General features: G+C 39.7%; 1 protein-coding gene across 6 annotated transcripts in view; it reads left to right on the top strand.

Annotated features, from left to right (window-relative positions):
* Nucleotides 1-24,477, top strand: part of ptprub (protein tyrosine phosphatase receptor type Ub) — a 153,255-nt gene that overhangs the window by 73,393 nt on the left and 55,385 nt on the right. For all 6 annotated transcript variants that reach the window (XM_034875362.1, XM_034875366.1, XM_034875365.1 and 3 more), the window contains exons 3-6: nt 7,476-7,747; nt 18,387-18,468; nt 20,830-20,945; nt 24,262-24,436. In XM_034875362.1, coding sequence (XP_034731253.1) covers nt 7,476-7,747; nt 18,387-18,468; nt 20,830-20,945; nt 24,262-24,436 — 645 coding nt within the window. The remainder of the gene's footprint in view (nt 1-7,475; nt 7,748-18,386; nt 18,469-20,829; nt 20,946-24,261; nt 24,437-24,477) is intronic.

The raw sequence follows: 24,477 nt of genomic DNA, 5'->3' as shown, positions 1-24,477 counted from the left end.
CAAACTGAAGAACATTTGGAAAATGTACATTAAGGCCATTTTGAAACTAGTACAGTTTGGAAAATATGCATCAATAATATGCACCATAAAACATTTAGGGATGAAACTGTAAGGCAGTGTTCCACTGCGAGCTAGACTTAAAATAGTCCTGTGAGGTAGACTTGTGTTTTTACGTCTCAGTTCTTGTGGATCCAGGAGAGATGACCATTACTTTGGTAGCCGCCGTTCCTCTCTGCAGCATTATTCCAGTGTTGCCATTTTCAAACAACAAACAATCTTAATCATAATATAAAATAAACTATAATATCAGGAATGTACAGTATGTACTCCAAGCTAATGCGTTTAAAGTTAATAATACCAGTTCTCTTGTGGCTTAATGTGGCAATGCCAGACTGTCAAAACAAAGATCAAAGAGCTTACTGATCTATATGAAGTTCCATTCAGAGCCAAAGAGATTCTTGAGTAGCATGGCGACGCGTGTATTGACTGCAGAAGACTTATTCTGCATGATTGTCCCATTCTTCTTGGAGACAACCTTGCCCCTTTTTGCCTTTGTCCCTCTCTCTGGATTTATACCAATGAAGCGCTGAAATCAAAATTGTCCAAGATCAGAGTGGGTTTGCAACAACATACTGTTTTGTGTACAATAAATTAAACAACGAATTAAGCAATTAATAGTTTTTTTTGTCTTTCTTCATCGCACAAATAGAATGGAATTGAATTACTTATGTGTACAGTGCTGATACCATTGTTTGCCAAAAATACAAACACATTAATTTTATTGTATATATCCATATAATGACAATGAATGAAGAGGTTTGACCTCTAAATGAAATGCAAAGTACAGGCTGCTTCATCTTGCTACTGAAGGTTGAATATGTAGTAGATTGCAAACACATCAGCAAGTCCTGTCACAAATGTTGGTGTGTTTTCCTCAGATATTACACGGCCCTCAAAGGTGATCCAACCTCTAATTTTAACTTGCCCTGTTGCACCTGAAACTTCAAGTCATAGCAACATGGGAATACATTTTACCTTGTGTAAACATTTGTAAACTCAAGATGAATGGCCAATAATGTCTATCAATAAATCTAAATGAAATGCATACCAGTCAGTTTCAGGCGAGGACTTGCAGGAAGACAGAGTTGTCTCAACATCAGCTGCAGTGGCAGACAACAGTAGGGAACAAATACATTATGCTTACCATAATAAGATTTTTAAGAAGAAAAATTATAAAAAGACAAATGGGATAGGCTTAAGGCGTCTGAAGTACCAAGAGTCAAACTGCTAAATAGATTTGGAATTCAAAATTTAAAGGTTAAAAGTTATATTTTTACAGGTCTTGGGGGGTTCGACTGCAAATGTCTAAAAAGTAGTATTAACCCTTTTGTGGCTCCAGAAGAAACTGCACAATAAATTGCCTCAAGTGATGTTACAAAGTGGTCAAGTTGCATTCTGGATAATGTAAGCACCATGTTTTGAAAAGGAAGAAGAATGTGGGATAAAAGGTAAAGGTAATATTGTTTTTGCTGTGTTGATTTGATAATTTGCTTATAAACATTCAACAGTGTCATAGTAGGGCAAAGAAGACAAGTGAAATACTTTAATTAACCTTGCACCTACTTCACCTATAATGCATCTTAGCAACTGTGTGACAACATGGAAATAATTTTCAAGCTTACGTGCAGCTTTCCTCTGAAACACAAAATAATTTACACTACTCTTCACACATATGTAGTAGTACTCCCCAAAACTAGTACATACATTAGGTGTCTGGACGCTTAACACTGGTGGAGTCACCCTTTAAAACACAGGGTTAGAAAGAAAAAAATAAACTTATATCTGTAAGAAGGATCAGCCCGGTTAGGTCCTCTTCAAAGTTTGCCATGAGCAGCTGAACAACATGAAGTGCCTTCTCATTATCTTCACCATTAGAGAGGATATCCTTGACATCTTTGTTGGTAGGTTTTCCCCTGAAGTATTCTGTGATGGCTCTTTCACATTCCTCTATACTGAGTTCCAAGCTACAAAGCACATTGATGTCTGTGAGCAACTCAAAATGTGCGTATATGTGCCTTGGTGTGAAAAGAAAAGGCCATTTGTGGCCATTTTGTCACATCTTCAATGTCAGGTGGTGGAAATGTATTTACATAGCGACGTTGAAAAGAGAATGTGAGCTCCATTAGATTTTTAACTTTCTGCTCTTTTTGCTCCACCTGCACCCTCCTGTCTGTAAATCTTCTCCGGTCTCTGGCGGTGCTGCTTCACAGTTTCATCACTTTTTTCTAGATTGTTAAAGAAAAGTCAAAGGTGATGCAAAGCGGTTTGACAAAGCCTATAGCTTAAAACAGTTGGTAGAAGTAGGCAGTGTGAGACACGCCGCTACAGATAAACAAAAGGCATTCGCAAAGAGCCAAAAAAGGCAATACTTTCAAACCAATTTTTCTTTTAAACAGAAAAATGCAATGCCTGGGATTCTCTCTTTAACCAAACTAATTAGCTTTTTTTCTTTTTCAACTCTTTGTAAAACACACAAACAAAATAAAACTCACCAAAACCCTCTCAGTTAGAGATGTTTTTATGATCCTGGTTTGGTTAAAATAAAACCTTAATCACCGGGCAAGATGTAGGCTAATTATTCCAGTAGCCTAATGCTATTGCAATTTGCTGCTGCCTTGGTCTATTGATTGGCCGTTTAACAAGTGTTGTTCCTCGCATGCAAACATTCGGCTAATGTTACCAAAATTAAACAAAAAAACACCAAAAAGTGATATCTGGCTATTCAAATCCAAGCCCCACTAATAAATGACATGTTTAAATGTGAATAAGATTTGAGTTATCGTTTAGTTTTTAGCAAGACCCGATGGATGTTGATGAAGATGTCATCTAAATTGTGCATCCTCTTTGGAAAATCTCCTATCCAAATAATGGTTCATGAAGTCCCTCCAGGAGTTGATGGCAAATTATTTTTTGTCTTTTTTTAAAGAAAATTGACGAAAAGCAAGCCTCAATTTAAAAGACTAACGTTGCATCAAACTTCTGCCATGGCCCCTAAAAGGATGTCATCTGCCGGTGCCTGTAGGCAGCTTTCCGTCACCTATTGGTGGCTAAACCACTGCTGCTTATAGTGCTCCATAGCTGGTGTCACTGAGCTCTATCTATAGCGGGTAATTACACAGCAACTGCCGCTCAAATTTTACAGTGCTTCACTTAGTTTAAAATACTTCTGTTTTAAGTATAGAATATATGGTCTAGTGTTGAAGTAGCATTGATCACTATGAGGGAGGATACACTTTGTTCCCATAGGGGATAAAAATATATCAGTTGAGGCAGGGATATGTAGACCAGAAAGGGTGAAATCCCAAGCATCCCACCCTAAATATAACAGATTTATTTATATTAGATAATACATTTTTGTACAACAATATTAGTCTCTGAAACTTTTATATGCATATAGACAGAAAATAACAGTGGCCCTAACAATGAACCAGGGGGAATTGAGGCAGATTTGGAAAAACGCATAGTAAGCCCAGTTTAGAGATTCGTCGCCAGTACCAAGTTATTTTTCCAAGTGCCACTCAACTGACATCTTATTAAAGAATAATGAAGAGACTGTCAAAACTCTCCTGCAAGACAAATTTATGAAAGCTTAAGTGCTGATGAAATCCTGAAGGTAATGTTCAATCATGGAAAACTTGAGGAGTGCTTTTCAGCTAAATCCAAGGATTTGTTGATGGCAGAATGGTGCCATTACTTTTGTGTGGGCAATGCAGCAACATTCACAAGTTATTAATCTCCCCAGCTTCATCTGAAGATGTTATTCAGAGTGTCCCTATATCGAGGTAGCGATAAATTGACTGACCTTAAGGTCAATATTAATTAGTACATCACTGAAGTAGGATTCTGTCTATAAATGTGTAGAGGATTGGCTGCTTTTACCTGTTCAAGAATTCAATATCTATGTGTTTTGAACTGTTGGTTGGAGAAAAAACAAATAATATTTAGATGTAACCTTGGTCTCACCAACAGTCCTTTTATGAAATTCAAAAACTAAAAAACTAAATGAAAAGTAGTTACAGTCCTATACAGTGTAGAACACTTAATAAGAAATGCAAAAAAAGAACAATTTATTGAAACCAAGAATTCAAGGGCAAATTCTCTATTAAAATGAATAGAAAATTAATAAATTGATAATAAAACAAAACTGCTCTGTAGGAATACATTTGATAAATTATAATTGCTTCCCAATAATTAGTTTGTTTTGTTTATATTACCCTTTTCAACCCCGTAGATGCAAATTGTTCCTTAATTAACTATGTTGTTGGTTCTGTGAGGGCCCAAGCACTAAGGCACACGGAGGTACCTTTCAAAAGATGGGGTTTTATTTGCCCGAAAAATAGAAAATTAGTTACCAAAGAAGTGAGCTTTGCACAGCAAGCAGTGCTCTTTCTCCAGGTGCCACCCTTTTGCCCAGCAGACTGCCTGGGACCCTCTTAGTGTATCCTCTTAGCATTTCCAAACTGGTGAGCTCAAAAGAAATAAGGGTGATAAGAAAAAACAACTCAAAAATAACTAAATGTGCACACTACAAAAAGACACCTTGTACTGTCAACTAAACAAAGCATGAATCTGAAACAATCATGTGTCCTGAAATTTACTTGTATTTAATAAATGTTTGACTGAAACAAAAACATGTATGTATATGTCTGGGAAATTATATAAACCAATCCTAAAGAAAAATAAACGAGTGCAAGAGGTTACCACTTTTACAGAGGCAAGACTTTGCCAAATTACAAGATGCATGGATTATCTTACAGTATATCAAGATTGCTGCACATAATGTTTCTAGGACCTCCATTTAATTTGCCAAAGTGTTTAATTAATGGACATTTTCATTTTCATAAATCATAAGCATTTACAAACAGTGCCTTATTAATTATGACTTGGTCTTCTGTTTGAACCTCCAGAGAGGTCAAAGGGGGGCAGAATGATTACTTCGGGTGTCCTTTGTGACATAATAGTAACATGCAAAGTCAACAGGGAGCTGTTAATGTCTATACACAAAAGAAGGGGCACACATCCAATATATAACCATGAGTGAGGACAGTAATGCTGCAACGCTTTAGCCCTTTGCTATTATTTAATGAGTCCTATGTGGGCCTGGAGGGTGCAGGAGAGGAGACGGGTTCTGAAAGATCTAATTAAGCAAAGCGAAATGAGATTGCTGAGATCTTCAGCCCGGGACAAGACAAAAGCCAGGGGCTGTTGACAGACGGCTGCAAGGCAATGGGGCTACTACTCTGGCCTCCAGGTAATGACGGTCCATACTTCCCGGTGCTCCTCAGTTTAACTTTCTTTATAGCTCGAGGTTAAGGGTTGTGGTTCTTGAGTGATCTTATTGTGTAAAACATCAGCCTGTGAATTCAGGCATTTTGTCTTATTGCTTTTACTGTTTTCTCAGTAGTTGGGTGGTGCTGGCAGATGAGTCAAGTGTCTTGTTTTGCACTTGAAAAAAATAATGAAAAGGAGAGGAAGACAAAATGACTTACTGTTGGAATAATTTCATTATCAAGAATAGACAGGAACCACTGAAGTTATAGGCTGCGAATTAGGTGACTATAGTGATATTATATCACTTTCACCAGCTACACCACTTATCAGCTACATATATCTGGTTGGCTTTTCACTGGGTCCCCAAAATAGATAAAAACATAGGTTGTTTGTTTCCTATAATGTTCACCTATATGTGATATATACCAGTGAAATCAAAGTCATCACCGTTTTGTCTAAATAAGTCATTACTAAGTTAGGTGGCCAATCAAAAATAGAGTTCCACTGTCATGGTTACCATGCGCATTAGCTATACAAGATATTGAACTATGACATGAATACATTTGGTCTCTACTGGATTACGTTGTTGATAATGGTATTCAATTAATAATATAATTGTGTTGTGTGGCAGAAATACTGGTTTTACCAATACTGAATAGGATTCTGCAATCATTTTTATTTTAATGTGTAAATCACAATTTAGTACCAAGTGACGTTATAACTATGTGTAAGTTCAAACTTAGTTTGAACTTACACATAGTTGGAGCAACAGGCTGCTGTACTCATAACTCATAGTACTTGTGTTTGCATGGTGAGTTGTAGGGAAGGTGTGAAAACATTAAAGAATTTACAGTGTGTGTCGGGGATGCTTCCCAATTTAGAGGTGCGCACTGTGTGGGATGTAAAGAACTCTGTCTTGCAGTTCAGCATTCACATGCTATTTCATCTGGGTGGAGAATAAATGTCTTCAGGACACCTGGCACCCACTCTGTGGCTGTCTGCTCTCTTGGGTTCACCTTGGAGTACAAAGACAACAGGCTTGATTATATGAGTACACAGGAAGGTCTCCCAACATTGTTTTGCTAATCACGTTAGCGGGCACAGACTCAAGGCGGGACAGATGCTAGGCAAAGGGCAATGGGGTTATGTTGTCCTGATTAGAGGAGGCTTTGGGGGGGGGGGGGGGGGGGGGGGGGGGGGGGGGGGGGGGGGGTTTGTGAATCTCGTTTCCTGTCTCGGCGTCCCCTTGCAGAGAGAAGACTGCAGTCGTTTTTTTCTTTCACTCAATCTGTCTGCTTTTTCTTCCATGTCTCACTCGTACTCTGTCTCTCTCCAGTATTCACGAGTGCCTCAGCCAGCACCAATTGTGTCTTTTGATTCAACTTGGCGCATTTCTTTCTGTTATCCACCGCCCACACATAACGATATGAGAATACTTTAATTTTTCCATCGTGTGGATTCCCCCTGTGAGTAGGTTACAAGCTGATTTGTTCCATTGTGACATTTTTGCCTTGGTACATGCGAGTCTGCTTTTTTCACTGCCTTGATCATAATAATTTGCATGTCTAACAGTGATTCTTTTTACAATTAATGTAACTTAATAATTAATTGATTAACTTAATAATCAATGTACTGTAGTTGTGGATCTCCTGTCCCTTTTCAATATGGGAATCTTACATAACATATCAGAGTTCTAAGGAAAATGACAATAAACAAATATATGTTGATATAAAACAATAAATCTAAACAAATCACTGACTAAAAACTAATAACTGCCTTTTGAAAGACAAGCTCTGCAGAAGCTGTGCTTCAGTTTCCAATTTAAAATGACACAGCAGGGATTTTAGCTGTTTGTTTACTTTTCAAAATGCATGCTTCTCTGCCACAACTTGTGGATGACGTCTCTTTCTAATGCACATATGACACCTGGTGTAGAGGGAATAAACCAAATATTATAAATGTTTTTTGGCATAGCTGATACTTCCAAGTTCAAATAAATACATTGGCTTCGTCCTGAGATTTAAATCTTTCGGAACATTGAAAATGGCAACATGTATAAAAATGTTAACAGATGGCAGAAGTGATAGAGTGTTGCAATGACCCATACATTTGGATAACTGATGCATCTCTTCTGCTCCTTCCAGGATCCTACATGTTGGTGAACTCCTCCCAGCATGCCGTGGGTCATCGTGCTCAACTGATGCTGCAGACACTGAGTGAAAACGACACACACTGTGTCCAGTTCAGCTACTTCCTGTACAGTCGCGATGGTCATAGTCCGGGGGCCCTACGGGCATATGTGCGAGTCAACGGGGGTCCGCTTGGCAGCCCAGCATGGAACACTTCGGGGTCTCACGCCAAGCAGTGGCACCAGGTTGAGCTGGCTGTCAGCACCTTCTGGCCTAATGAATACCAGGTACAAACTCTGTCACTCTCAGCTCTAACATGTGAGGGTGTGACTAATGTGTCTTCAATTTATTATGTGTTAATGAGACGAGATGCTTCTCTCACACCGAGTACAGTCAGAGGTTTCATTTTTGTGATTAAGACCCGTGGACCGACGGTCTTGTTTCGCTGAAAAATGGTACACAGTAAGGCTTTGTTGATCACCACTCATTTTAGCCTTGAGGTGAATCTGGTGTTAATTACTTGCATTTGCAATTTAATTAGCGTTGTTCCCTTGTGAATGCAGCCAACGTTAGTGCTCGAGGACCCTAACTAGGTCTCCTGTGGGCATGCCTGGTAGAGATTTTATCCACTGAGGCCTGTGTACTGTGCATACAGCCAACTCCAATAATTTGCATGGCACATCATTGCCTACTTATTGTAGAAATTACTTTGACTGGCATCTACTGTTGGTGTCTGATGTGCTGTGTTCCGTAGATGGCACAATCAGGTGAGCAGTAGGGATATCCATCCCTTAATCCAATTTATTTTTTCTGCAAACTCTGCGGAGCTGTCAAAAAGCAATTAAGTTGACTAGTGTGCATTTTATCAAGAGCTGTGTGTCCCGTCGACTTAATTAAATTATATTTGGCTCTACAAGATCTGACCTTCACTATGTAAAACATAGTCCTTTGTACAAACAGAGGGCTAGATGTAGGCTATTTGATCAACATGACAGACAAATACAGAAACACTTACACAGAGAAGGTTTTGCTGCTGTGGTCCATGCACAAGGGCATGCAGTACGGTTCAACAAGCGTTATTACTGCTAGAGAGAAATAATATTTTAAGAGAAATAGGTATCTAATACTCTTCTGAATAATAATATTTGAACACCTTGGCATGTTGACCAAGGTAAAGTTGAGAGTATCTTGTTTCAATCAAAAAGATACAGCATCCCATGAGTCTGAGCCAGTGATACACTATCAACGCCTCATGGGATTTGTTGTTAAAGGAAGAGTAAGACATTTTGGTAAATTTGCTTATTTGCTTTCTTGCTGAAAGTTGGATGAGAAGATTGATATCACTCCTATAGCTACATGCCCAAATGAAGCCAGTGCTCAAAAACCCTAATAACACATTAAATTGAATTTATTCAATCCTTGTGTAAACTGTAGTGTAGTCACAGAGAGTTTGTGCTGGACTATTTCCTATTACTATTTTCCAGCCCAACTTAGCCCCGCAAACAACATTTGAGGTTGGAAAGGCCATTCTGGACGTTATCCGTTGTGGAGCAACCATACTCGAACCAGAGCTGTTTGGACCAATCAAATTGTCAGGGCGGGCTTTATACGAGGATGGACAGATAATCAACAGTAATGTAATCAACCATGTCACCAAAGAGAGCTCAGGCTGAATTTGTTTACAACAAAGAGTCCATCGGAGAGTTGAGATGTGTTGATCCGCCATCGCGTGTGTTATAGAAGATATCGACAGCATATCCATTTTAAAAGAGGAACAGAGAACCGCCAATCAATGCATTTGTCGTTTGGAAAGATGTTTTTTCCGTCCTTCCTACGGGATTCGGCAAAAGTTCAACATACGTCACATACTCCGATCACTAGATACAAGGTGTTAATTTGTGAGCTTAGAGGTGGTGGTAGGTGTTCTTTTTTTAACCTTTGGACAGAGCCAGTCTTTATGCTAAACTCAGCTAAGATAATCACCTTCTTGCTCTCACTTCATATCTAGCGTACATGAGATTGGTATCACTATACCCTTCTAAATCTCTGCATTAAAATGAATTATTTAAAATGAAGTGTATTTTGCCGACAAAATATTCCTCTTTTTTTCTTGTTAAAAGTTTGCTTTCTGCATTTTGCAGGGAGGAAACTCAATAAAAAGCCATTTTGTTGACACTAGATATCAAACAACAGCCAGACACAATATCTAATTAAGTTGCTTTGAGCTGTAAATTTAATTCAAACAGACAACATAACCTAATCTCAGAACTTCCTCCGCGGCGCTTTGGACTTACTGTAGGTCTAGCAATGTGAGACTATCTCGGAGCTGACCGGGTGAAGACTGAAGTCTTCCTCACTCACACCCGGGTCTGGTTGTTAAAGTGGGCTGATAACTTATAACACAAATCAATTCCATCACTTCAACTTTAACCATCAAGGCTTAAGCGTGTGTTCAAATGAACACCTTTGCTAAGGAGTTAAAGTACGATAAGAATGACGCAAAAAGACAGCACCGCCGTCATTAAAGGCTGATTGAGGAGATACCAACATGTATCAACGCCAGAAAAAACAACACTTAAATGTAGCTAAACAAAACTCTTTATTCCCCCTCTCTCTCTCTCTCTCTACGCACATGCACACACTCACATTCTGGAACTGGCTGACGCTGTTTCTGTGAGTCCGTCTCTGTAGGCTCCTCTGTCCGGTTCTAGGGGTTGATTAATGCAAATTTTTGCTGATTGGCTTTCATAATAAGCCAGATGGGTAGTGGATGGCGCACAGCCATGATTCCATGAGGCAAATGTCTGATTATTCCACATTTTAATTGTGATATTTTGTGATTATAACCTAATCTTGCTGTCAGGTCAATGTAGTAGTACAATGTTTTCCTCTAAAGTAGAAGTACACAGCAAATCAGTGGTAGGCTATACAGTGGGGAGTCCTTCTGTAAGTAATTTGGGGCTACAATAGTTCTGGAGAAAACTCCAAGCACCAATACTACAGGCCGAGCAATCAGCCTATCCCACACAGGATCATTTTGAACGGGCTCTGCACTAGTATACTTAAGATGATAACATAGACAGTAAGACAAAGGGTCCCCTAGCTTTTTAGAAATACTTTTTGAAATATATAGATACTTTTGCAGCCGGGGCTACAGAATTTGTCTCTTTACATACTGTATTTTTAGGAGTCATCTCAGTAGCTACAAATCAGTAGACAAGAGAACTCCGAGCTCTGCTAACCAGTGCTACTGCCTGACCACACCTTGTTTTGAGCTTTGCCCTGCGGAAACTGGCCTGCCAGTGAAGCTATTCATTAGCTCAATTGTGCAACAAATAATGAGGTCCCCACTGTCGGATTATTTTCTTGTTATGGCATTTCAGCGTGAATTATGACTTTTACAATGCCCTTATTAAATGTATTAAATAGCTGTTGCTTTTGCGATGAATGTTTAACAGTGAGTTAGCTGAAACTGTCAAGTGTTTTTACTAAAGGAGCGTTTTGCTGCTGATGGATGCCGTAAGAGCTGGGCTGGGATATCTCAAAACAGACTGCCTAACCACTTTTCTGCCCGATCATCACATCAGGACAGACACGTCATAAAAATAATAACACCACGTTTTACCCTTCCTACTCTTTTTCTGTTGAGTGTTATTGAATTTGCCTGTTTACTTAGGAGTTCTATTTGCCTCATGCTCCCTTCATCTTCCCCCTCTAGAGGTACTTGTAACGTTGTACTTTCTTGTCTAACAGTCCTGTTAGCATCCCAGTAGAAAGAGATGGCTCATAGGTGAGTCAGAATTGTGATGCAGCCTCCGATGTGAGGCTCCAGTTAGGAGAAGGTGGTTCTTAATGGGCTTAAGAGGAGGAGTAGAAGACAGGACAAACAGTCTAGAAGAAGGAGATGGGTCTGGCACTTAAATTAGTATTCACAGTACAGCCTTTTAACAGAACAACCTAACAAGCTAATGGCCTCGCTTTTAGCTAATGTGTGGGAGAACATAGTGTTCAAATGTATTTGATTAAATTTGTGAATATTGTGGATTTGGTCACCATGTTTTGGCACCATTAGAGAAAATGTATCTAATTGTATGGAATCCAAGCTTTTCCTCTTTGCTTCCTCTCTCATTTCCCTTTTTACTGTCACTCAGGCGAGCTTGCTTCTCAGTACATAGAAAGCAAAACAAACTGCCCCCTGAAAGTCACATATACCACAGCTTACATTGCTAATCCCTTTGCAGTCAAAAAGCTCATCACTGTGGAATGACACAGGGTCTCGGCTCGCAACACATCGCTGCTCTCTGTTACACAGACAAAACAGAAAAGGGTAAATGTGGAGCTGTGAGGCTGAATGTTTTCTTTAATAGCATCTTAATGCTAGCTATCAAGCAACAGAGCAGTGAAAACATAACAGATAAAGGAGAGCAAGGTGAATCTGTTACAGCCTGGTTTGCTTCAACACATGTCTCTTAAAATTCAGCCTGAGACTTTTAGTTTTAAAGCACGTTAGCTGCAGCCTGTATTACTTTAAATGCTAAAGAGTGTGGGTTATATCAGCTCCATAGCAAGTGTAATATGATCACTTTGGATTTTAAGTGATAGGCAGACATATTTACCCCGTCATTAAACTAGCAAAGCACTCTTTTGAAGCTGAGGTGGAGAATAGGCACTTCTTATCATTCTCTCCGAGCAAAAATAAATCCCAGGAGACCACACATAAATTCAGAGACGGTTTTCAAATCCACAGATTTTTCCGTCTTATTAGATTTCAGGTCATATTAGAGCTCCCAGTTCCTTGCCTACAGCACAGGGATAGAATTGTCAGTGTAGCCTTATGCACTGCACAGAAACAGATGTGAGAGTATGCTCAAGGTTGCTCATTTCACCATTTAAGGTGTAATGAAATACCTTGTTTACAGCGCACACACAGTCACTGTTTATGTCTTAAAATTGTCATTGTGGAATGTAAATAAAAGCAGCCAAAGCTATTATCTGATAATCACCAAAACTAAGAGGATTAATATCTGAAATGCAAAATCCCCCTGATCTTCTTCCTCTTCTCTCGCCCTTTATATTAAAACTACATCCGTGTTGACAAGCATTACACAGACATCATTTCCTCCTACCACAGTTGTGAAACTAGGATTTGGAGTTAAGTGGATTTTTGGGGGTAAAAATCTAAGGAAGCAAGATCACCTTGAGATGTCTTGACTTAAGATGTCATGTGTCTGGTGTGCAGTGCCATATTTCGCTCTCTGCCTCTTATTGGTAGAAGTGTTTGCAATACCTGGAGAACCTTGTTATCAAATATTAAAGATGTTATCCAGCCCTCCAAGACTGCCAACTACAGCAGGAGACATGTCACCCTCCACTCTTTACCATCTTTCACTTTCGTCTCTTTACTCTGTCTCCTTCCAAATGTCAGAATCTTTTTCAGACATGCTCTTCTTCTGTTTTGCCTTACTTTTTCCGGCTCTGGGGATCAATAACGGCTTATCTTATCTCATGTTTATATTGTGCATATTATTTATCCCCTCTTTCACTACATCCTATGCGTTGTAAGTTTGGTTGCTTGAAGGATGGGTTTTATTTTCTTTATACAATACTCATATGTCATGTCAAATGCACATTGCTACATGCAAAAACCACTGCCTGGTAATCACACAGTAGTCTTGCTTTGCCAGATCTTTCTCCACCATGACTCTGCGGAGGAGGGTCTGGCGAGTCCACACAGCATTCTGGAACGGGAGAAAAACATGCTCCAGTTTATTGACATTGCTTTAAACCAATCACAATCGTCATGGGCTTGTTTTGGTGCAAAGTGTACGTTCAAAAGTTGTTTTAGTCATGCAACAGAAAACTCAGATTGGACAGATATTCTAGCTAGCATTCTGGATTTGCCCTGCAGAGATCTGAGGAGCAGTTAACCATAGTCAAATCCTCAGGAGTTTAAAATGTCAACACAAAGGAAGCCGGAGGTAACAAATATCTGGCCTAAATGAGTAAAATCCGACAGAATTCCGTTGGCAACGGAGCAATCCCGAAAGTGGTACTTCGAGGATATAGACTACTACTTAGTGACAAAAAGCCTTCAGAAAATCATTGCCTCCTGCTAAGAAGTAGTCCAGCACATAACCCCTTATAACAATACACAAAATAATTTATTTGTATAATGTTTGTTTAATCTGTACAAAAAAAACAAATAAAGGACAAGTTCAGATTTTAACGGTGCGATGCGCAGGGACTACCTGGAGTTTTGTCGTTACTGTAAGGTTGCTTAGCAATGTGGTTTGTTTAAATAAAGGAGATATACCGTGTTAATTAGATGTGCTTTTACGCATTTTGTTTTCTTAATCTTAATGCTATGGTCTGGCCTGCACCTAGTCTTTATGCTAAGCTAGGCTAGGCTACCAACTCTGAACTGAACACAGGACATGAGATTGGTATCGATCTACTCATCACGATTAGGATATTTTGGGCATATTTCCCAACATTTAGAACATCTTAAAGACAAAGAAACATTATATATGAACATATTTGATTGCCACATTCTGTACACATCTAGCATGTCTCGTAAACAAGACTAGCTCCCTTTATAATGTTTCCCATGAAGCCATCTTGTTTACTTATTAGACTCATTTCTTTAAAAGACTTAGGCACATCAAAGACTTGCAAATGAGAATCAGCATGTCTCAGCTTTGGCTGACAATATCTCCTGTTTTCCCCACTGCAGACTGCTGAGCCTATGACTATCGAAAAGGCTTTTGTGAAATACTGTGGAGAGCAAAATAAGATTCCTAAGATTTAATACATATTCGCAGACACAGACAATCCTTAGGCATGTTCCACCTGAACAGATTTACTTCAGCATGTGACCTTTTGTCTGTGAATATTTAAGAAGTTATTTATCTATGACTGTGTCTAATGGTGAGTGAAAGCTTTCTGTGTCTAATGATGTCTCCTGACTGGAGTGGAAAAGTTAGAAGTTGGTTTATCAGGCCATATAAATCATCTCAGGATTTGTATACATAACAATTGCTTCTAAAAGCCAAAATAGCAGGGTAATGTAATATGTTCTCCTAATGTGCATTTTATATCAGTCATAAATCACTGCGTGTCACACTTTTAGTTTTTTTCCCCTCATAAGATGGTTCCTGCATTTTTTATATCTTTTGGAAATAAAGTAGCCATTCATTAGAATAAAGTACAAGCAGATAGAAAGTTTCATTGGGAAAGTGCCTTTCAATAAAAATCTGGGAAGGTTGTTTATTGAAACAAATGCACAGAGTGTCTCCTTCTTAATAACCTGCTGTCCTAATGGCTAAGAAGACTGACGATTTACCAGTAATCAGTATCTTATTGAGTGTTTTAGCTCAGCAGAGAGTAATAACACCTTCAATTAGACTTTCAAGACACGTTTTACTTCCTTGTATACCATTATGCCTAGTCAGGGTTTCTGGCTAATTTCAATGTTAGTCTAATGACATGGTGCCGTGTGCAATTCAGGTAAACATATTGCAGGATATTGTGCCCTAAATGCTGTAAATATTGTACATTCGTATGGTGCAAAAGAATAGGAAAGAGAAAAAGATGGATGCTGAAAGAAATAAAGACAATGAAAAATTTAAAAACAGAAAGAATGAAATGAGAAAAGAGGCTTTTTAGAAGAAAATAGACCACTTGAAATAGAGGGGAAAGTGGAAATGATGAAAACAGGAAATGGTGATATATCCCTTTTTACAGCCGGTGGCGTCTTCCTGCTCAGGTTCCAGCGGTGTGTGGGAACAAACAGGAAAATGGACTCTGGCAGAAGGAGATTAGCCTGAGTGTCCCTCCCTGAGCCGGAGGAGTGTGCAGCCATCTATTCGCAGAGCAGGGTCACCCTCCTTCACTGAGTCCCAGCAGCCAGGACCTTTCCTCCTGCTTTTCATCTCACCCCTCCTTCTGTCAACTTTCTAGTCTCCCGTTTCTTCTCTGTGCACGCCTGGCTCTCTGCCTCTCATTCTGTCAGGAGTCTATTAGCTGACCCCAATCTCCTCACATCCCATCATGCCAGCGCCGGTGCCTTTAAGTGTTGTGCATGGTCAGGGTTGTTGTCACACCAATTGTTGCTGTAATCAGATGTCTTTCTTTCCTTTCCGTGTCTAGAGAGGTGGGCTGTCTCATTCCTGCCGACTGTGGAAGGCTGAGATTTGGGCCATAGGTCCTGGAGATGTTGTTGGTACTCTTAAAATGTGGTGTGCAAACACAAGCACTTTGTTGTGGTGAAGATAATCTGGGTGTCTTATTGGTCCTGGTATCAAACGTTACGATACTTGTTGCCTAAAATACGTCTTTAGCAACATTTTAAAACTGTTTCATTCCAAAAATTGGCATGTGTTACTGTTACTTATGTGAGACTTTCATACAAGTCATGCTGCTGTGCAACACAGAAAACCATCGATCAGAAGGTACTCTAAGTTGTGTTGATGTAATTTTGTAATATGACAATGCATTTGACTTTGTGGAAAAAATTTTTTTGTAAAAAATCCTTTTCATATTCCACATGAGTCTAATACCACTGTGGTTATGGGACGTGTTTCAACCGAACCACTCAATCCATTATCAGAGCAACGGGGTATGTGGGTTATGTGGAACTTTTGCCGAATCCCGTAGGTAGGACGACAAAAACATCTTTCCGATTGACAAATGCCTGGATCGCGGTTCTCTGTTCCTCTTTTAAAAATCAACGTCCTGTCGATATCTTCTATAACAGACACGATGGCGCAATCTACACATCTCAACTCCAATGGCAGCAGTCTTTGTTGTAAACAAATTCAATCTAAGCGCTCTTTGGTGACATGGTTGATTACATTACTGATCATCTGTCCATCATTGTATAAAGCCCACCACCACCAAGAACATTTCCTGACAAAGAATCGTACCTCCACCTGACCAAGGTCCACTTTTAAGCTTTTTCATGAGCCACATCTTCTTTTAACCACATCTTTCAGTTTTCCTCAGTGGACAGAGTATGCTGAGAAAGACCCTAAAGCAATACTCAGCTCTTAAAGTGATCATTTGTATTGATTATTAATTAGTATTAATTACTCACCCTATGTTACCTTGAATTCTGAATTGAATGTGTTTAATAAATTCTTTTATTGTGGAGGCATGCGAGGAAAACACATTTTTTTTTACCAGAACTCAAGGTAACACAAGGTGAGTAGTCCATATACAAATGAGGGTTTAGTGTTTTGATTTTTGTCGTAGTTTGAACTTTCATTTACAAAGAAAAAAGTCTTGTTTTCTTATTGACACTGACACTGAAGTATTATTATTGCCACCAATATACAGAAGAACATTTTCAAATACCCAGTTTTATCTTTATACAATGCAGAAAATGTAAGAAGGCACTCTAATCTGTCTTGATGTAATTTAGTTATGTGATCGATGCATTTGAGAATGCTTTTTAGCTCAAGGTCCATGTTTTATCCTTTTCCTAAGCTTTTAACCACATCTCAAGATTTTCCTCAGTGAAAAAAATAAAAATAGGAATTCCATTTGCTGAGGTAGACCATGAGATGCCGTTAAAATCTTTGAACAAGTTGATTGGAGCCTAAGATTCTTCTTGGTCATACTACTGTCTTGTCTAACTTCTTCCTGTCTTCATGTTCATAGAAACGTGTATTGTTTGTGAAGTGAACAAAAACACCTAAGAAAGTCCCAGGTGAAGCTGTTATAACTTGATCCGACTTTGAGAAGAATTATCTCCAATCTTGCCTAACCCTTTACAGCTATGCTAGCGTGTAAACACAGACATCCGACACAAATGTTCACAGATGCTAGGAGGATATAACATAGTTTAGGTGTGGTTTGTGCGTGTGTGTGTGTGGCGGCCTCAGTAAAAATCAAGACCCAGTGATAGAAACCATGTTGTAATCATTTGGTCAGAGGATTATGAGAAACAATAACTCAAAGCTGGCCTTTGATCAAACCTGTGGATGGAAGACTGTCCTTGGTGCTGTGAAAACAAACATCACCCCTGTGGCTCATAACTCTCTCACTATTACTGAGGATGGTGATTTGATATTGATTAGGTTTCATGAGAGCCTGCTGCTCATCCAGCTTATTGTTCCGAAGGCCAGTATGGAGTTTTTTTCTCCCCTGAGTCTTGTGGCCCTGTGCAAGCTGTATTATCTGTTGTTTGGTTTTATAGCAGCTTGCGCCCTGAATGCAGAATGGAGCTCATGACTCAGGCGACACATTGTGTGCTTCCTGATAAAGCCATTATGTTTCTTGGCCCTGCGGACTGAGGCTAAACTTATCCGTCTCTTTATTTTTATTCTTCTGTCTTTTTTTATTCCTCTCATTGTCTCTCATTTGGTTTTGGGTCAGCAGATATGCAACCATGTGGTGATGGGCATTTTTGTAATCAATGCATCTGTCAAGATGACAAGAGTAATAGAATTCACACAACCTTCGGGCGGCTGTGGCTCAGTGGTAGAGTGGTTGCCTGCCAATCGGAAGGTTGGTGGTTCGATCCCCGCCCCTGCAGTCATTGTCGAAGTGTCCCTGGGCAAGACACTGAACCCCGAGTTGCCCCCGGTGCTGTGCATCGGAGTGTGAATGTGTGTGAATGTTTATCTGATGGGCAGGTGGCACCTTGTACGGCAGCCCCCGCCACAGTGTATGAATGTGTGTGAATGGTGAATGTTCCCTGTAGATGTAAAAGCGCTTTGAGCAGTTGTTAAGACTGGAAAAGCGCTATATAAATACAGCACATTTACATTTACATTTACATTTACAACCTTCAGTGTTCTGTAGAAAATTGCTCGTACGCTTCAGCTTTGAGACCATTAGGTTAGTCAAAAGTGTATGCTTTAGAAGTTCTAGTTATGAATTAAATCTGTTCATCACATATTCATGTTGTCTTCACTTTTGCAGGTGCTGATTGAGGCAACAGTTTCCAGAGAACGGCGAGGCTATATTGCCATAGATGACATCATGGTGCTCAACTACCCCTGCTGTAAGTGCCACTTCTGACAATGAATTGCAATTACAGAAGGTGCAAGAGGGGGAAAGAAAAAGTTTAGTGGTTTTGGGAGAAACCTTTATTTCAAAGCAGCATGAAATCTAAATGGGACGAGGGGAAGAGTAATGACCGATCGACCTTTCATATTCCTACTGCAGGTTTTCCTGAGGCGTCTTGTGCCAACAGCAGTGCTATTAAACCATTGTGACACTCAAATGCCAAAACTGCCATTCCAACAGCCAAAAGTATTTGTTAAACAGTGAAATCTCAAATTATCTCTCTAAAGACTTCTGCACTTTGATGTTCTCTGGTCTGACTGGAAGTGTGGTGCAACGTTTGCCATAAGTCACTGTGCACAAGAGGGTTTTTTCCCATCAAGCACTACATTTTTAAAGCTTTATGCGAATGTTCAGGGAGGGTTTTTTGTAACTGCAGCGAGTACTTTTTGTTTCAGTGAGGGTAGAGGTTCAGTGTGTAGTCAGCCCTTGAGCGACTTGTGTAAAACATATTCACATATTCAAGTCCCCTGAGCTTAATACCTGAACAAAGTCTCTTAGTGTCAGACTCCGTGTACAGCCCACTGCTCAACACGAGGGCTCATAGCACATTGAACACCCATGGTCCACGCTGCTTTTAAGTGACATATATAACTGACACACAGGTTGATCGCTTTCAGGGGATTCAGCGTTATCTTCCTTTTAATATTTATATATCCCTTGCTGGTATCACGATAGCGTTGGGAGACTTGTCAGGGATGTCATGTCACAGAGGATACCACCAGTGATTTTATTAAACAAGGACCAGATTGGTTCGTACCCCTACAGTATGCGTACCACCCGGTCAGTCACCCTGTTTCTCCCGGAGACAGCAGATGGCATCTTCTGAATGCTCCCACTGTGGCCATTAAATAATTAAGACTCATCAAGACCTGAGCATGCCTTATGATTTGGCACATGGCCAGCCTGCATTACATGGCAGCGACTGACTCATGAGGGAAAACCCGAAGGAAAGTGTCACATAGTGAAGAAAAAATACAATTAAATAAAAAAATAAAAACTCAACAAATTCCTTTTTGTGATTTCTGGATAAAGCAGAGTCTAAAACCAGTGTTGGACTTCAAATAAATACTTATCATGCTATAGAGTACTGAGGATAAAATCTGACACATTCAGCTGTATAACACCGCAGTAGGGTTTGTTTTCCCCCCATCCACGCTCATTTCGGTGTTTGTTTATGTTTGCTCTCAGGCATGAATTATAAATTAACATTAGGAGGTAGAGTCACCCAAAGGAAACATGGCCACCTGTGGCGTACAGATGTGAGCACGCTCCCTTTACCACTTACTGTACACAAACAAGATCAACAAATTGCCCCCTCTCTGCTAGATAGGAAAACAGTGTGGTGCAAAACCAAGCTGGAAATGTGTGAGACCCAAACATTTGCTTCTCCCCGATGCTTCACCGTTGCTTCACCATCTCTTCCTGTCAATCATCCTGAGTGACATTACAACTTGTGCTACCCCATTTTTCCAGAGTTGCCAGGCAGCGTTGCTGGTGTTTACCCAGTAATATAGGCTCTCCAGGGGTCTGGCTCTCACTGCACTATTGTTAACCACCAAGTTGGGTGAGAGGGCTACTCCCACATGGACTCATTTGCAGTTTGCACGGCAAGCTGCAACATTATTAGTTTAAATGTGGTGGGACAATGCTTACTCTGTGGCTTTTCTTCTGCAGGTTGACTTATATTGCCTCTGATTTTGTTGTTTGTTAGCGAGTTACATGGTAATACACTAAGCAACCCTGTAAACACATATTTAAACACTAATACACGTTGTCTCATTAAAACATATACAGTATATGTATGTTTTAAACCTTTTTTTTTTACAATCTTCAATGTTATTTTATGATTGATGGGCATACAGTATACAAGGTTCTGATTGGCTATGGAGAATCTGTGGAAAACAAGTATGCAACATCTTCTATCGTCCACTGTCAACACACATTGACAGTTGATAATAAATAGAATTTTTTTTCTTCTTTTTTTGTGTTTTTTCAGTTAAAGAAATACCAAATAAGTTAAAGGATAAAGGCATTCTGATGTCCATCAATACAATCCAAGCACAGTGAATGTACAGTGAATGGTTTACAAAATATCTATAGAAAGTCAGTAGTCAGTGTAGTGCTGCTTCAAACTTTCAACTGAGAAAATCTGTGACTGCTTTTTTTTCTTTTTGGTGCATGTTTGTGATGTTTATGTATATAAAAAAAAATATCTTGAAAAAAATGTATCTTGTGCAGCTGACTGACATTTTGTCTTTTGATCTCACTGTGTTTCCCTCTCTATTTGCCTCTTTAGATAAGGCACCGCACTTCTCCAGGCTAGGAGATGAAGAGGTCAACGCTGGCCAAAATGCTACTTTCCAGTGCGTTGCTGCTGGAAGAGCTTCTGAGGCTGAGAAGTTCCTGCTGGAGGTCAGTGGTTTAATGTTGGCGTTTATAGGAGTTTCTTGTGTTTCTACCTCCAACGCACTCAACACTACAAAGGGAAAACTAGGTTTGTACTTTTTTCACTTGATGGACTAAGTCTTGTGTATTTTAGAGTTACTTCACGCCAGGACAGATTACATTTACATGGACAGATAGTGAGACGTGGGCCCCTGAGCATAGACATGTAAAAGGCCCCTCGCCCCTGCTACAAAGCAGCAGAGCACCCTGACTGAAAGAGACTGAAATGAAACAACAGTGTTATTGTGTTCCCTTTGTAGTCGTTTAGAGTGTCTTTGTGGTTGTTTTGGATGTCTTTGTGGTTGTTTTGTGTTCTCTTTGTAGTCGTTTAGAGTGTCTTTGGGGTTGTTTCGGATGTCTTTGTGGTTGTTTTGTGTTCTCTTTGTAGTCATTTAGAGTGTCTTTGTAGTTGTTTAGAGCGTCTTTGTGCTTGTTTTGTGTCTGTTTGCACTCTGTTTGCAACTCTTTGTGGTCGTTTTCCGTATCCTTGGAGTTTTTTTGCATCTCTTTGCAGCCCCTTTTCATTTTATTATAGTCTTTTGCAGTTGTTTTGCATTTCTCTGTAGTTATATTTTGTGTCTTTGTTGTCCTCATGCATCTCTTTGTAGTTGTTTTGTATCTGTGGTCATTTTGTGTCTCTTTGTAGTCGTTTTGGTTCTTTGTGTCTCTTTGTAGATGTTTGATTACGGGTAGTTGGTAAATCGCAACAAGTAGCCAAACTATCTGCATACAAAATGGAATTTTAAACTGGAGCACGTTACCTTAAATAACCATTGCAACATAGTTTTCTCTGTTATTGAATCATTATGTTTCTGAAATTTGCTTGTGCCTAAAAAGCCTCTTCACTTCACTGCCTTTGCAAAGTTACACATTACGGGATCATAGTGTTCTCTGCTTTCTCCACTGCCGACTATATTTATTAAAATCATTTGCTGTTAGATATCTGTCTTCTCATCAAGAATGGCTTGCTCTGTGAAGGTTGGACGTGCCATACAGTCCTTACCTCTGGTGGGAATAACTTTGTGCTCTTAAAATCCTCCTCTTTATGCAGACCTGATTAAAGGACCAAACGTCATTGTGCTGTAGGGCTCTAATTTTCCCATCTCATGCTGCAATTGCTGCGCAGCCACACATTCACAGCTTTTGCCAACATCTTACCACCCACTACAGTGCCAGTAATCATGGTTGACCTCAGGAAAACCTACTGTATTGTTTGAAACTGGGAGGCGTGTGATGTAATTGAAGCGTCCTCATTGCCACCTCTCTGAACACTTTATCAAACAAGCCATTTGGTCACAACACAAGGATGAAGACAAATGCTTTGGGTAATTAGCTGGCATAACCACACAGGCGCCTGCTGTAATGAGATCTCCAGGCCACTGGAATGCTCCTTCCCAATCTGTCCTCCCCTGTCTTTTACTGTCCTCTTCACCGTCCTTCTGTCTGCTTTGTCTGCCTCACAAATGTCTGTCTGAGCTGTTTTCTGAACTTGACCTTGCATCACTGTTGTTTTCTGTTGTTGTGCCCCTTTGTGTTCCTTTTTTCTGCTATACCAGCTGCATCACAGTCTTGGCTGCGCACGGGTGCCAGATTAACAGATCGGTTTGTCGTTCCCTCGCCAATTAGCTACAGTCAGATTGTTTACAAAACATAAAGGGATGTCGTCTTATTTGATTTCCCCTGCCTCCTTTCTGTTATCCACAGGTTAGGTGAAGATACAAGGAGGATGCAGGAGTTTATGGTTGAGTTTTTTTTTTCATTCCTTGCGGTCACAAGATTAATTGCCCGCTTAACCCTAATTAGCATGTTTATGTGTTTGTTTGCAAAGGCTCGGCCCAAAGTTTTTGTGGTTTTTGAAGGCTTAAATTAGAAGCACTACAGAAGCCGAGATGGCCTAACATAACCCAGAGCTCTCCTTGTTAATCCCAGCATGTTCACATGCTTTGGATTCTGTTATAACTGGCAGATCAAAAGGATAAGTATCAAAATTCCTGTCCACCATTTCACACAAAGAAAATGGCCTGAAAACACGAGAAACAAATGTCAGATTCAATGGGTTTTGTTGAGGCTGCGTGGAGTTGACGGATGTTGGTGGTTTTAATGGTGTGGAACAATGTGAGAAATGCCTCTTACGGTGAAACCGCTAGGTGTATCATACAACATTCATTTGAAGCCCACTATCTTTTTCCCTTTTTTCTATCGCCATTTTCCCTCTTTTTCCCCACTTTCTACCTCAGTCTTGTTTGTGTTGTTTCTGCTTTATGCTAACACCAGCCGTTGTCTCAGCCATAGCTACAGTTTCTTTTTATTCATACCAAAACACAGAGTCTGCATGCTGTTATTCATCAGTTAGCCTGTTTACTTAACTGATTAAACCTTAATGTATCAAAGCCCATCTGTCTCCCAATTCTAACTGCAGAGCAGTTTGATGTTTTGGTCCAATAACATTGCACACCGAGGACAACTAAGGTTGTAGATGGGCTCCATTAAGGGACAGCACTCATGACACATAATACCCCCATAATCACTATTATTTTAACAAGATTTCATTTGTTTTTATTAAAGGATGTCTGATTGTCATATTGCGTGATTAAATCGGAGAGATGGTCCTGCTATTCTAATCAAATTAAACACAATTGGACAATCCTCTTTTTTTAATCACACAGCTTTAACAAGAATGGACCCAGACAGCAATAATCTAAGTGTTTTTTATTGCATTATTAGCATAGTATCCCAGGAATTCACTGAGCAAATAACGGCATACAAGGTCTAGTTAACAGGAATTAGTTAATAGGTAATGAGTGTTTGTAAGTGTGTGTATGTTAACGAGGGGGCTGTTTTTTAAATAAATAAAAAATCTTTATTAAATTACATTAATATAACTATTATATACTATATATATCCTGTTGGTGCAGTATAAAAACAATGAAGGAATGAAAAAATAAGGTAAAAAGTAATGGAACGAAAGAAAATAAAAAACATACGCTTGCGCCTTGGATCAATACAATTCAACTGTCTACAGAGAGATATTCGCCATTACATAACACACTTACTTGTTCTAGCTAGGTCCATATCATACAAGCCCTCTTCAATTACTCTAGAAGGTTTAAGCCAGAAAGTTTTACATCTCTGTTAAGATGTGGTCATTTACCAGATAGGGAGGCAACTATATATTGAGTTGCGTCATGGGAAGTGTAGCATCCAGGGTTTGGGAGCTTGACTGGGAAGTGGGGCATGATGACCCATATGTCTTTTTCTGACCCTTTCAATTCCTGCTTTTCAGAGACACAATGGGGACATTTTAACAACTGCGTCAGTCAAGCACTTGAGTCACCGGCGCTTTGTGGTGTCCTTCCAGCTAGACACCATCCAGCGAACTGATCAAGACCTTTACCGCTGTGTCACTCAGTCACCCAGGGGCTCGGGGGTCTCAAACTTTGCTGAACTTGTCGTCAAAGGTAAACACTCTCTCTTTCGTCTCTTGATGTTCTCTTTTTGG

This window comes from Etheostoma cragini, chromosome 6 (assembly GCF_013103735.1).
Source record: "Etheostoma cragini isolate CJK2018 chromosome 6, CSU_Ecrag_1.0, whole genome shotgun sequence".
Taxonomy (NCBI): Eukaryota; Metazoa; Chordata; class Actinopteri; order Perciformes; family Percidae; genus Etheostoma; species Etheostoma cragini.
This window is presented reverse-complemented; position numbering and strand designations above follow the sequence as displayed.